The following is a 14,320-nucleotide window of genomic DNA, read 5'->3' as shown; positions in this document are numbered from 1 at the left end:
CACCCAGCTTACAGATATTACAGAGAATATCTTTACTTCAAAAACTGCGAAACTTAATAATTCCCCACTAGATGCATCACGAGAAGAGCATCAAGACTGACCTGAGTGTAAACCGTGGACACAAGGTGTGTTGAGACTTTGAAGATATGTTTGCCTCCATCTACCCACTTGATCTCGGGGCCGGAATGCTGCAAAATCCAAAGACAAAATCAATTGAAATCTACATCCAGGACTGGACTTCCCCTTCCTCCGTCAGCAGGCTTGTAGGCCAGGGCGGCGGGTAAAACCCAGTGGGCAGCATTCCCACTGTCTACCCACTCCTGCTCCCAATCCCAGTCTGAAATTTCACAGGGGCAGGAGGGACGTTAGCCAGCCCCCTCTCCCCCACCCATCCCGGGGCTAACTGAGGTCCTTAAGTGAATCATAGAATCCCTACAGTGCAGAAGGAGGCCATTTGGCCCATCATGTCTGCACTGACAACAATCCCACCCAGGCCCTATTCCTGTGACCCTACGTATGTACCCTGCTAATCTCCCTGACACCAAGGGGCAATTTAGCATGGCCAATCCACCCAACCCACACATCTCTGGACTGTTGGAGGAAACCGGAGCACCCGGAGGAAACCCATGTAGACACAGGGAGAACGTGCAAACTCCACACAGACAGTGAACCAAGCCGGGAATCGAACCCAAATCCCTGGCGCTGCAAGGCAGCAGTGCTAACCACTGTGCCGCCATAATGGCCACAATTTAGCCATTTAATGGCCTTATCCCAGCTCTGCTAGTATTTTATCTGTGGCTGGGGGAGGCCCACACCATGCGGGTGGCCAGGCAGTTTTAGCTATCAGGAAGAAATGGTGGAGAGACTGGAACCTCCCTTGCAGATTCCCAGGCCCATCAGAGGTCCCTCCTCTCCCCCTTTCCCCACCACCAAGATCATCTCCCCCTTTAACCATCCCCCAGACTTCTTGAACCTGCCTTTTCGACCCCAGGCGCACCTGGGCTCCTGAGGGTGGTGGGACCACTTGCAGTACCAGCTGTGACCACAGCTCCTGATGGTCGCTAGTTGATTAGAGTGCTGATGTTCATCCAATTGGCTGGCAGCTCTCCAAGGCGGGGCTTCTTCTTGAGATATAGTTAGAATTCTCACCCTGAAGCGATTAACGTTGTCCCCATGTTAACTCGCTGTGGGGCAGCCACTCCCGCCTCTCCCACCAGGAGTTGGGTGGAAGGGAGTGACTGCAATGTGTCCCGTAAAATTGTGGCCAAGAGTGACATTTTACATCATAATTCCAGCTTGTCCCAAATCTACAGTATTCCCAATCATCTGAATCCTTGCCACTCACACTGTGCGCCCGAGAGTCTAAAACTATGCTGTGTGATTTCAGTTTTGGACAAATTTAATCATCAGTTTTACAGATGAAAAAGTTAAAACCCTTTTAAATCAGCGAGGTTACCAAGAGGTCTCCATGTTCACTCACAATTGTTGAAATTAATTTCAATAAATCTGCCATTTTGGGATGTGGCACCAGAGGAAGTAAACATTAAATTCACAGGATTGTAAATAGCCAACTGGTCCAACCATCCTTCTGGAAGTGAGTAACAGATACACTAAACTATCCAGCCGAGGTGACTCCAGCCGCGCACCATGTCAGTATAGACAGCACAGGCCATTCAGCCCCACTGCTCTGTGCTGGTTCTGACCCTCCACACGAGCCTCCTTCACCCTTATTCATCTCACCCTATCAGCATATCCTCCCAGGCCCTTGTGTTTATTCAGCTTCCTTTTCAATATCTCCACCCGTTCACCTCAACCATCGCCAAACATTCCAAACACTCTGAGCAATGAGAATTCTCCAAAATTCTTTTATCCCACGGAGAGTATTACCGGCAGAGATATTTTGTACATTCTCTGTATTACGTAAGGAGCTATAAGCAGATGTAGATGACATTAGGCAGTGCTGTAAATTGGCACTGGACTCAACTAACTACGACAGGAATGCAGTCGAACAGGATGACTGTGGAATTGTACAAACTCATTAGTCACTGAAACAATGGCCAACGGGAGACTCTGAGCTTACCTTTCCCATTCCCAGTTCCTGGTAACTGAGATAGCCTAAGGGGAGATTAGCCGAAACTGGGATCTGATTCTCACTGGTCACAACCCGGCAGTCTTTCAGCAGTGGAAGCCAGGCATAGCCAACTGGAAGCAAAGAAAAGCTGGCTGTTAAAACCATTTGTTGAAGAGATTGTACCAGTGTTTTGGCAAGACAGAACCGGGAGACAGGAACTTTACATCAATCACACGGCATCTGGGAGGAATCACCCAAAGTGCTGAGTACAGTCAGATTGCAATGGAATGTAATTTTTATTAAATTAAAAATAAAGACCGGATAAAGTTTTTGACTAGAATAAAACAATATCTGGAAACAAAGACATTGAACGTGACTCCTACATAAGTAGACTACTGAAGACAACATGACTGTATTAAAGTTTACATTTAAAGATATTATAGAAACTAAGGGCAGAATTTCACCATCCCGCTCACTATGGGAATCATAGTGGGCAGGATAGGATCATGCAAGGCCCAGTGACGAGTAGGATTTTCTGCTCCTGGGGCAAGCGCGCCCAGAACATCCCCTCCAAGTGTTTAACCATGATGTGGAGATGCCGGCGTTGGACTGGGGTGGGCACAGTAAGAAGTCTCACAACACCAGGTTAAAGTCCAACAGGTTTACTTGGAATCACGAGCTTTCGGAGCGCTGCTCCTTCATCAGGTGAGTGGAGAGGTAGGTTTCACAAACACGGCATACATAGACAGAGACACAATTGCAAGATAATGGTTGGAATGAGAGCCTTTTCAGGTAATCAAGTCTTTCCAGGTGGTTACCTGTAACCCCCACCATTTGGCTTGGGCTTGCAAAATCCAACTAACTGTCCTGGCGTGAGACAATTTACACCTCTTTAGCCTGTGATTATCCCTCTCTCCACTCACACTGTCTGTACCTGTATAGACTTGATTACCTGAAAAGGCTCTCATTCCAACCATTAACTTGCAATTACGTCTCTGTCTATGTATGCCGTGTTTGTGAAACCTACCTCTCCACTCACCTGATGAAGGAGCAGCGCTCCAAAAGCTCGTGATTCCAAATAAGCCTATTGGACTTTAGCCTGGTGTTGAGAGACTTCTGGCTGCGAAGTGGTGAAGACATCAGTTGAGAAACATTAAATTTATTTAAAATTAAAAAACAATAAATCTCTCTGGAGCGGAGGAGGCTGAGGGGAGACTTAATAGAGGTTTATAAAATGATGAAGGGGATAGATCGAGTGAACGTTCAAAGACTATTTCCTCAGGTGGATGGAGCTATTACAAGGGGGCATAACTATAGGGTTCGTGGTGGGGGATACAGGAAGGATATCAGAGGTAGGTTCTTTTACGCAGAGAGTGGTTGGGGTGTGGAATGGACTGCCTGCAGTGATAGTGGAGTCAGACACTTTAGGAACATTTAAGCGGTTATTGGATAGGCACATGGAGCACACCAGGATGATAGGGAGTGGGATAGCTTGATCTTGGTTTCAGATAAAGCTCGGCACAATATCGTGGGCCGAAGGGCCTGTTCTGTGCTGTACTGTTCTATGTTCTATTCTTTGAATATTAGTGTTTTGCCACCCCCAGTTTGCAGAATTAATTATAGTTGTTAACAGAACAAAGCTCCATCTGTTTCACAAACAAATTACTGCAGATGCTGGAAATCTGAAATAAAAACAGAGAATGCTGGAAATACTCAGCAGGCCTGGCAGCGTCTGTGGAGAGAGAGACAGAGCTAATGTTTCAAGTCTGTGACCTTCCATCATCTCTGTTTCTCCCTCCACAGATGCTGCCTGACCCACTGAGTATTTCTGGCAACTTCTATCCATCTCACATTCACACACCAGTCGATTAAATTCTGCCATTTTTTAAAAAAAAACTATTGGTTTAAACATTTTTAAAATTCTTTCATGGGATGTGGGCGTCGCTGGGTCAGTATTTGTTGCCCATCCCTAATTGCCCTTCAACTGAGTGTCTCGCTCGGCTATTTCAGAGGGCAGTTAGGAGTCACCCACATTGCTGTGGGTCTGGAGGTGGTGGATTGACATCGATTAAGAATACTTACTTTTGTTTTAAACCCATTAATAGAACAGAGTCAAAGAGTCATTATAGCAGAACAAGAGGCCATTCAGCCCATTGAATTCATGCCTTCAATCTGTCGAGCAATCCAATCTGTCCTGTTCCCCCACTCTGTCCCCATAATCCTACAGGTTCATTTCTCTCCATGCATGCCCCAAGATCCAGAAAGGCCTTGAGCTTAATCAAACCGGACCAAGTTATTCAGTCTTTAACATAAAAGTAATATTTTTCTCTCACCCAAGATGCAACAGATTTAGGTTGAAATTTGTTGGGCGGAGAATAAAGTATTTTTCAATCTACGCTGGAATGAGCTCCAAGTGGAAACTCCGCCCCACTGCTTCAGGCCTGGCCTGCTAACTGTTTCCATCTATTCCCTTTTTTTCCCCAATTTGTGTGTGTTTGGGGGGGTGGGAAATGGGCGATTTGTTCAATTGTTGCTTGTGGGATCTTGCTGTGCACAGATTGTCTGGCCAGCTCAATTTTTTTGTTGAAAAAAATGAATGTATCGGAAACCTTGGGATTCGATGGTTTCTCGCTTCTTGGTGGTGCCTTTGCTCGAGTTGTCACAGCTGACGTGGTAGAAGGTGAACAATAGGTGGTGCTTCTCATGTAACTGGGTCGGCAACTCCACCTTAATCTGAAACACAGAGAATACAGACTGAATCTTGCTGAAAAGAGGTAGGTTGCTGAAGCTTTTCCTCTTGCACTCATCAGGACAAATGTAAGAATACCAAATTTCAAGTGATCACACCAATTCATACCACAGGAGATACTATTGGTTGGCAAGTTGACTCTGATTCGCCGAGGTGTTGTCATGGTGATAGCAATGGAGGCTCCCAAAGCTTCTGGGTAATTGAAAAAAATGCACAGGGCTTGAGCATATTACTTTTGTTTGCAGGGAACGGGTCCCTGTGTATGAATGTATGTTGATTCCAGCAAACATAAACGTCCCTTGTCTCGTGATGAGCTTGACTAATTATCTCAAATTGGTTGTTGGTGTAGCTATAAGCACACACAGGATTGTTCAGTAAGTGCTGCCCAATCACAGAATTACATCAAACAATAGTCGTTTTGTTTTGGGTCTCTCATTCGTCAAGCTGGTTAGGTTTGGTCTGTACTTTGCTTTGTGTTTACAGCTGAAACATCTAACATCCAATGGCCACCCAGAGTCAACTTGTCAACCAATCAGCACCCCAAGTATAAATTCCTATGATCATTTGAAATTTGGTGTTCTTGTGTTTGTCCTGATGAGTGCAAACCAAAAAGCTTCGACAACATGTTTTGCTTAACAGATTTGTACTAAAACGTTTTGCCCCTTCCTTACCTCATCATAGAACTCTGGATTTTGGTGATGGTGTAATACCATTGTGAAAGCGTATTTCGTAAAGACGGGTCCCCCAGGTCGCCCATAGATACACTATAAAAAGAAATGATATCACAGCGCGCAAATTAGTACAAAATGTATAATTTAGCAAAATAAATTCCATGATCTGCAACATCTCTGGATTTCTACCTTCAAGCCAAAACTTGTTCCGAGCCTTGGGTGGACCACACTTGGTGCATTGTGAACAGTTCGGGCCTCCACTTTACAAAGAGACACCGGAGAAGGTGCAAATAAGATTCTCAAAGAACTGGGAGGCCGCAACCCTGAGGAATGTTTGTAAAGGCTGGGATATTTCAGATTGCAGCCGGGGTTTGACAGAGCAGATGCTTGCACTTGTGAGGGAGACTAAGTTGAGTTGACTAAGTCGCAGTAAGTTGATCTTTCTCTACACCCTAGCTATGACTGTAACACTACATTCTGCACCCTCTCCTTTCCTTCTCTATGAACGGTATGCTTTGTCTGTAGAGCGCACAAGAAACAATACTTTTCACTGTATGTTAATACATGTGACAATAATAAATTGTGGTGAACCATCGTTGGTTCCCACTGGATAGTGCTGAGCCAGGGGCTGGCCAGGACTACAAGGATGTACATATGTTACTGTTGGATTGTGCTATTGTTGCTGTTGGGTTAGGGTGGGGTTGTTACACCTTTGTACTGTAGTGTTGTGGCACATCCCAGTCGGGCTCCGCCTCCTGGGAGAGGTATAAGAGTCCCTGCTCTGGCCGGGACCCCTTCAGTCTGGGATAGTGTATATAAGTTCTGATAGCTTCATTAACAGTAAATAAAAGCCTTCATTTACTGAGCTTCGGGCCTCGTGTCTGAATAAGCGCATCATAAATCAAATCAAAAAAGCCTGGAATGAGTGTCGTGAATATGAGAAGTCACTCAAAGTTTAAAAGTTTATTTATTAGTGTCACAAGCAGGCTTACATTCACACTGCAGTGAAGATACTGTGAAAATCCCCTAGTCGCCACACTCTGGCGCCTGTTCGGAGAGGGAGAATTTAGCACGGCCAATGCACCCTAACCAGCACGTCTTTCGGACTGTGGGAGGAAACTGGAGCACCCGGAGGAAACCCACACAGACACGGGGAGAATGTGCAAACTTCACACAGTGAGGGGTCTAACAATACCAGGTTAAAGTTGTTAGACTCCTTATTGTGTTTACCCCAGTCCAACGCCGGCATCTCCACATCAAACTTCACACAGACAGTGACTCAAGCCGGAAATCAAGCCTGGCTCGCTGGTGCTGTGAGGCAGCAGTGCTAACAACCACTGAGACACCCTAAATAAATAGGGTAGCAGAAGGAATTTAGGGGAAACTGCTTCACCCATAAGATGGTGAGAATGCAGAGCTGCTTACTGCCACACGGATTGGTTGAGGCAAATAATTTAGATACATTTAAATGGGACACCAAATAAACACAAGTAAGAAGTCTCACAACATCAGGTTAAAGTCCAATAGGTTTATTTGGAATCACGGGCTTTCAGAGAGCTGCTCCAATCACCTCACTCAGCTGATGAAGGAGCGGCGCTCCAAAGCTCGTGACTCCAAATACACCTGTTGGACTTTAACCTGGTGTTGTGAGACTTCTTACTGCGCCCACCCCAGTCCAACGCCGGCACCTCCACATCACAGATAAACACGAATGGTAATAACTGAAGTAGGGTTGGAGGAGGGAGCATAAAAATCTACTATAGACCAGATGGGCTGAGTGGACAGTTTTTTATTAGTCACAAGTAAGGCTTACATTAACACTGCAATGAAGTTATTGTGAAATTCTGCGAGTCGTCACAGTCCGGCGCCTGTTCGGGTCAATGCACCCTAACCAGCACGTCTTTCAGAATGTGGGAGGAAACCGGAGCATCCGGAGGAAACCCACGCAGACACGGGGAGAACGTGCAAACTCCACACAGACAGTGACCCAAGCTGGGAATTGAACCCGGGTCCCTGGCGCTGTGAGGCATCAGTGCTAACCACTGTGCCACTGTGCTGTAGCATGTATGTAATAGGTATGCAAGATAGATGATAGCAGACAAAAAGCAAATGAGAGTCACTATATTGCAGTTCAATAATTCTCAAAGCAGTGTTTCTTCAGTTCAAACTATTTTGTTTCACATAAAGGAAAACTCTTGCGATTAATAAGTTCCACACGAACCTTCAGAGGTTGTGAATCTTCCTCATCGCTGTCCCTGAACTCGATGCGGACTGCAATATTCCTCGCCTAAACAAAAAATAAAACCTCTTTATGTACAGATCACACAGGCACAAATCAGCAAGGCTGAATTATAACGAGGTCTGCCTCACATGCAAATGCTCCAACACAATCTCTCTCCCTAGTTAAAGGTCAAACAGATTAAATTTACAGCGCCTCGCTGGATATCAAAATATTGATCCGTCTACTAAAATTGCAACAACTTGCATGACTATAGCACCTCCCAACATGACAACACATCCTGCGATGCCTCACAGGAGTGCGATCACAACATTTGAAAAGCTTGCACATGTTGGTCTAATTTTACCCTGTGAAGACATAACATTCCCACAATCAGTACAAACCAGAACCAGGTCTGGAATGAGTGCGGTGTATGTTTTTCAGCAATGATACTCAACGAACAAGTCATAGAATCCTACAGTGCAGAAGGAGGCCATTTGGCCTATTGAGTCTGCACTGACTACAATCCCACCCAGGCCCTATTCCCATAACCCCCACATATTTACCCTTTTATCCCCCTGACACTAAGGGACAATTTAGCATGGCCAATCCACCTAACCTGCACACCTTTGGAGTGTGAGAGGAAACCGGAGCACCTGGAGGAAACCCACCAGACGCGGGGAGGACATGCAAACTCCACACAGATAATGACCCAAGCCGGGAATCGAATACGGGTCCCTGATGCTGTGAAGCAGCAGTGCTAACCATCATGCTGCCCTCAAATGCAATGTTACATTTCCAGTAATGCAATCATGGCCACTGGGGGAGTTTTTCCCACGATTACGGGATAGGAAATCCCTGGGGTCAGGTGAGATGTTGATTTTACACTTGCCCATTTTCACTTCAATGTGGCTTCAACCTTTGAGGTTGCTCAAGTCGGTTGCAGCTTTGACTCTTGAGTCGAGTCGTAGGCTCAAACCACTCCAGAACCTGAGGATGCCACCAAAACTGAGACTTTGATTCAGCGCTGAGGGCGTGCTGTGCTGCTGTGTTGAGTCACACACTGGCTTGGGCTCCATCTCGCTGTCCCAGTGGATGTGCAAGAGCTCGCAGGCAGAGGAAAGATGCTGCATTTGCACAGGACCTTCTGTGACATTCACCTTACTCCCAATGAATAAAGTTGCTGCAAAAAAAAAATTCACCAAAATATCGTAGAATCCTACGGTGCAGAGGGAGGCCATTCGGCCCATTGAGTCTATACCGACCTCAATCCCACTCGAGCCCTATTCCCAAAACCCCACATAATTACCCTGCTAATCCCCCTGACACCAGGGTCAATTTAGCATGGCCAATCCACCTAACCCAGACATTTTTGGACTGTGGGAAGAAACCAGAGCACCCGGAGGAAACCCACGCAGACACGTGCAAACTCCACACAGACAGTGACCCGAGGCCAGAATCGAACCCCGGTCCCTGGCGCTGAGAGGCAGCAGTGCCGTCCTGACAATATAAACATCAGATGGCACACTCACTCCTACGATTGCCTCCAGCAAAACAAAAATAGAAGCTGACCACAGTACACTGAGTAATCAGCGAGACTGCAGGAGACATTCTCCATAACCTTTACATTTATTTTAATAAAATTCACATTGTTACAGATGAGAAAACGCTGAAATAACACAAGACACCATGACATGCTAATCCTGCAAAAACAGACTTTAATTAGACTGTGCCGTATGGGACCACAACCTGGTAATGAACATTTAAAAGCAGCTCTGCGTGTTACACACAACCTTTCTGCTGAGATAGAGGCTTTTCCCATCAAGTCAGTTAAAAAATATTGCACTAGAGGAAAAAAAACTCCGAACGACAAAACACTCAGACCCAAATCACTTTTGCTTCTGACACAGAGAGAGATGGTTGGCAAGACACGAATGCCACTGGACAAATAATCCAAAGGCCCAAGCAGATGCTCTGGGGACAGGGGGTTCAAATCCCACCATGGCAGCTGGTGGAATTTGAATTCAACCGTTGAGATCGACGAGGATGTTGCCGGGACCAGTGGGCTTGAGTTATAGGGAGCGGTTGGCCAGGCTAGGACTTTATTCCTTGGAACGTAGGGGAATGAGGGGTGACCTTATTGAGGTGCATAAAATCATGAGGGGCATCGATAGGATGAACGCACATAATCCTTTCCCCAGGGAACGGGAAATTGAAAACTAGGGGGCACAGGGTTAAGGTGAGAGGGGAAAGATTTAACAGGGACCTGAGGGGCAACGTCTTCACGCAGAGGGTGGTGTGTATATGGAATGAGCTGCCAGAGAAAGTGGTTGAGGCAGGTTCAATAGCAACATTTAGAAAGCATTTGGATAAGTACATGGGTGGGAAAGGATTAGAAGGTTATGGACCAAACGCGGGCCATTGGGACTAGCTGGGCAGGTACCATGGTCGACACAGACCAGTTGGGTTGAAGGTCCTGTTTCTGTGCTGTATTGCCCTATGGCTTTAGGGGTGGGATCTTACGACCTCGCTCGAGCGAGACTGGAAAATCCCACCCGAGGACAGCGGACATTTCCATTGTCCGCCCCTCGCCCGCTCCGATTCCGTGGTGGGTGGGACGGTAGAATTCTGGCATTTGACTCTGGAAAATCTGGAACATAAAGCTAACCTCAGTAATGATGACCATGAAACTGTTACTTATTGTCATAAAAACCCATCCCCAGGGAATGAAATCTGCCGTCCTTACCCGGTCTGGCTTACACGCAAGTCCAGACCCACAGCAATGTGGTTGACTCTTAACTGTCCACTGAAATGGCTGAATGAACCACTCAGTTCGGGGGCAATTAGGGGTGGGCAACAAATGCTGGGCCCAACCAGCGACACCCACATCCCATCAAAGAATAAAGAACAAAAGCTGTCAGCTCAGATTGTAACCTTTTGATACAAAGTCATAGATAGGTCCATAGTTGTGTTCATTACAACAGCGAATGATGAGCTGTAGAGACCAATCAGGCAGCAGATTTGATCGTGTCCAGTGGCCAATCAGCTGACCTTGATTTGACGGTAGTTGGGTGTGGCCAAACGGGCCACCTAAAATGGCGATTTGCAAAGCACTCTGGGACAAGTGGGCAAGAACTAAAACCGCAGGCTGCAGCCTAAAAGACAGAGATAAACTGGCTGCAGCTCAGATGACTGAATACACAGGATATGGGTCATCTCCAGAACAAAAGGGACTTTCTGGTCAAACTGGGTTGTTTACCAGACATAGGGGCACCATAATCCCTTATTTGGGAGGGAGGTGTGTGTCCTATGTGCCCCCAGCACCGACAGACATGGCCATTGGGGACACACCCAGAGATTGATGTGGCAGCACCCGATTGGACTTTATCGATCAGGTGATCAAATCCTGATCGATTGATTGGCAATGGCCAAAAGGGGCGCAAAACCTAACGGGGTATAAATGGCGCTGCGCAACCAAGAATCTCTCTCTCTCTGACCCCACAGACAAGCAACAACAACGGTGACCGTCGCCAGCGACGACCAGCACGAGGAGAGCCACCACACCCGAGAAGGAAGGAAGACCAGAGCCAGAGTGCCAGACCAGACCAAAGGACCAGACTTCGCAGAGGACGACCGAGACCAGCGCACAGATAAAGGCCAATATCTGCCTGGGTACTCGCCAGTCACGCAAAGTTAAGTCAAGGTCTAGTATTGGAAACTTATTGTTGGTTGGGTGGGTGATTATTGATTGTGTGTTTTAAATAAATATTGGTTGTACTAACGAGAAGTCCACTTGCAATTCTTTGTCCATCGTATAAGGGTTAAAACAGACTGTGCGGCAGGCACAACATGGGGTACAAGAGCTGGCCTCAGGTTTGCTGTGTTGAGCTGTGGGGTGGGTGAGAAGGGGCAAGAGTTAGTCAAGGTAGCAATTCCTGAGTGCGCAATGACCCTTCCTCTGGCGGACATCAGGCCAGAAAGAGGATTAGGTTGAGGGCTGGAACCACTCAGGGAACAAATGGGAGGTGGGGGGGTGGTTAGGGTCAAGAAACTGGCATGTTTGGGTGCAAGGCTGGTTGTATACCTCCCTCTACCCTTTGATTTTACTCTCCATTGAAGTCAACAGTAATATTGGGCAAACGTAAAATCAACATCTCACCGAATCCTGGGGATTTCCTATTCCGGAATCATGGGAAGAACTGTCCCTTGATTGCCATGGAAATGTAAGTCATGATGTGGAGATGCCGGCGTTGGACTGGGGTAAACACAGGAAGAGTTTTAACAACACCAGGTTAAAGTCCATCAGGTTTATTTGGTAGCAAATATCATTAGCTTTCGGAGCACTGCTCCTTCATCAGATGGAGTGGAAATCTGCTCTCAAACAGGGCACAGATTCTGTAGGGATTCGCATTCTAATCAGTATTCTGTAACTTGATTTTGTGTCTCTGTGCCCTGTTTGAGAGCAGATTTCCACTCCATCTGATGAAGGAGCAGCGCTCCGAAAGCTAATGGTATTTGCTACCAAATAAACCTGTTGGACTTTAACCTGATGTTGTTAAAACTCTTACTATGGAAATGTAACCCAGGGCTCTGGCTAATGACTCAGAGCAATGAGCTGGGGAACTGAAATTCATCTACTTAATAAATCCAGAAATAACCAATAAAAAGCTGTGATCAGTAACTGTGACCATGGACAGGGTTCCTACCCGCACCGTCTGAGGAGTCGAAGCGGAAGGCACCCTCTCTGACCACAACAGCGTCAGTTAGCCAGAGATCGAATCGGATTGCCGGCAGCTCCGTCATCCCAGCAACACCAATGAAAGCAGACGCCAGGACTGGGACTACAGGCAACCGCCAGATTGGAAATCCCAGAGTCTGGGGCCACTGCGGGAACGAGGTGAGGCCCAGGAGGTGGGGGTGGTCGTGAAGGAGAGGCCGCTGGGTGTGGGGAGGAGCAATCTTTGGCATTGGGGTCGGGGGGGAGAGAAGTGAAGATTGTTGCGAATGCTTCAGCCTTATCTTTTGCACTGATGTGCTGGGCTCCTCCATCATTGAGGATGGGGATATTCGTGGAGCCTCCTCCCTCCAGTGAGTTGTTTAATTGTCCACCACCATTCACGGTTGGATGTGGCAGGACTGCAGAGCTTGGATCAGATCTGTTGGTTGTGGGATCGCTGGGCTTTGCCTGTCCAGCTTTGACAAAGGGTCAACTGGACTCGAAACGTCAGCTCTTTTCTCTCCTTACAGATGCTGCCAGACCTGCTGAGATTTTCCAGCGTTTTCTCTTTTGGTTTGCCTATCCATTGATGCTTTGACTGTTTGGCACCCATGTAGTCCTGTGTTGCAGCTTCACCAGGTTGACACCTCACTTTTGGGTAGCCTGGTGCTGCTCCTGCCATGCCCTCCTGCACTCTCCATTGAAACTGGTGAATGACATCACAAATGACCTAGAAACAGTCAGAGCCCCAACAAAACATAAATGTTCCCAGGGAGGGAAGGAACAAAAACCGCGGTCACAGAGGAAATAATTTTTTTCAAACCCCTCGGTGTGTCGGACTAAAATTACAACAATTAAAGAAGAGATTAAAGAACAAACTGAATTATTTCACAATTTGAAATTGAATAGATGCCAAACCTCACTTTCTTTACTCACTTTTGCGAATGATTTTTGACTGTCATACTTCAGATGTTTTGGATAAATATAGAAATGATTGTTATAGGTGGTGAAAGGCTGAGATAGTTTAGCTATACAGGGAGCAAATTCCTCCACTTCATGAGTAACTGTGACCTTGGTGCCATTTTCGAAATGTTTCACTGGGATATACGAGGAGTTAACACAAGCTGCAAAAACACACAAAAATACAGCACGTTAGATTCAGAATGATACAGAATCATAGAATTCTTACAGTGCCGAAGAGGCCATTCAACCCATCGAGTCTGCACTGACTCTCTGACAGAGCATCTTATCCAGTCCCAACCCCTTTCCTGTCCCCGTAACCCCACACATTTACCATGGTTGATCCATCTAGGCTACACATCTTGAGACACTAAGGAGCAATTTAGCTTGGCCAATCCATCTAATCTGCAGACTGTTGGACACTAAGGGGCAATTTAGCATGGCTTATCCACCTAACGTGCACATCTTTGGACACTAAAGGGCAATTTAGCATGGTCAATCCACCTAAACTGCATATCTTTGGAGACTAGGGGCAATTTAGCATGGTCAATCCATCTAACCTGCACATCTTTGGAGTGTGGAGGGAAGCGGTGCATCCAGAGGAAACCCACGCAGACACGGGGAGAACGTGCAGACTCCACAAAGTCACCCAAGGTTGGAATTGAACCTGGGTCCCTGGCATGGTGAGGCAGCAGTGCCAACCACTGTGCCACCGTGCCACCCACGACTATAATCTCAAGTCATAACAACAACCTGCATGCTGTAACGGCATGGTAAACCATGCTAAGGGACTTTGCAGAGCGCTATCAGACTCTCTGATACTGAGCCACATAAGAGATTATTTGGAGAGGTAACCAACAGCTTGGTCAAGGACATCGGTTTAAAGGAGTATCACGTAGAGGAAGAGAGAGGCAGGAAGGTTTGGGGAGAGAAT

The 14,320-nt window shown here is 46.7% G+C and overlaps 1 protein-coding gene across 7 annotated transcripts in view; it reads right to left on the bottom strand.

Annotated features, from left to right (window-relative positions):
* LOC144499506 (dedicator of cytokinesis protein 9-like) overlaps window positions 1-14,320 on the bottom strand; it is a 359,791-nt gene that overhangs the window by 138,518 nt on the left and 206,953 nt on the right. For all 7 annotated transcript variants that reach the window (XM_078221534.1, XM_078221537.1, XM_078221538.1 and 4 more), the window contains exons 17-22: window positions 13,363-13,550; window positions 7,713-7,778; window positions 5,492-5,584; window positions 4,681-4,804; window positions 2,081-2,202; window positions 102-188 (exon numbers count right to left, since the gene is read on the bottom strand). In XM_078221534.1, the coding sequence (XP_078077660.1) occupies window positions 102-188; window positions 2,081-2,202; window positions 4,681-4,804; window positions 5,492-5,584; window positions 7,713-7,778; window positions 13,363-13,550 (680 nt within the window). The remainder of the gene's footprint in view (window positions 1-101; window positions 189-2,080; window positions 2,203-4,680; window positions 4,805-5,491; window positions 5,585-7,712; window positions 7,779-13,362; window positions 13,551-14,320) is intronic.

The sequence above is a fragment of the Mustelus asterias genome, chromosome 10 (assembly GCF_964213995.1).
Source record: "Mustelus asterias chromosome 10, sMusAst1.hap1.1, whole genome shotgun sequence".
NCBI lineage: Eukaryota > Metazoa > Chordata > Chondrichthyes > Carcharhiniformes > Triakidae > Mustelus > Mustelus asterias.
Note: the sequence above shows the minus strand (reverse complement) of the source record. Positions and strands in the feature narration are given on the sequence as shown.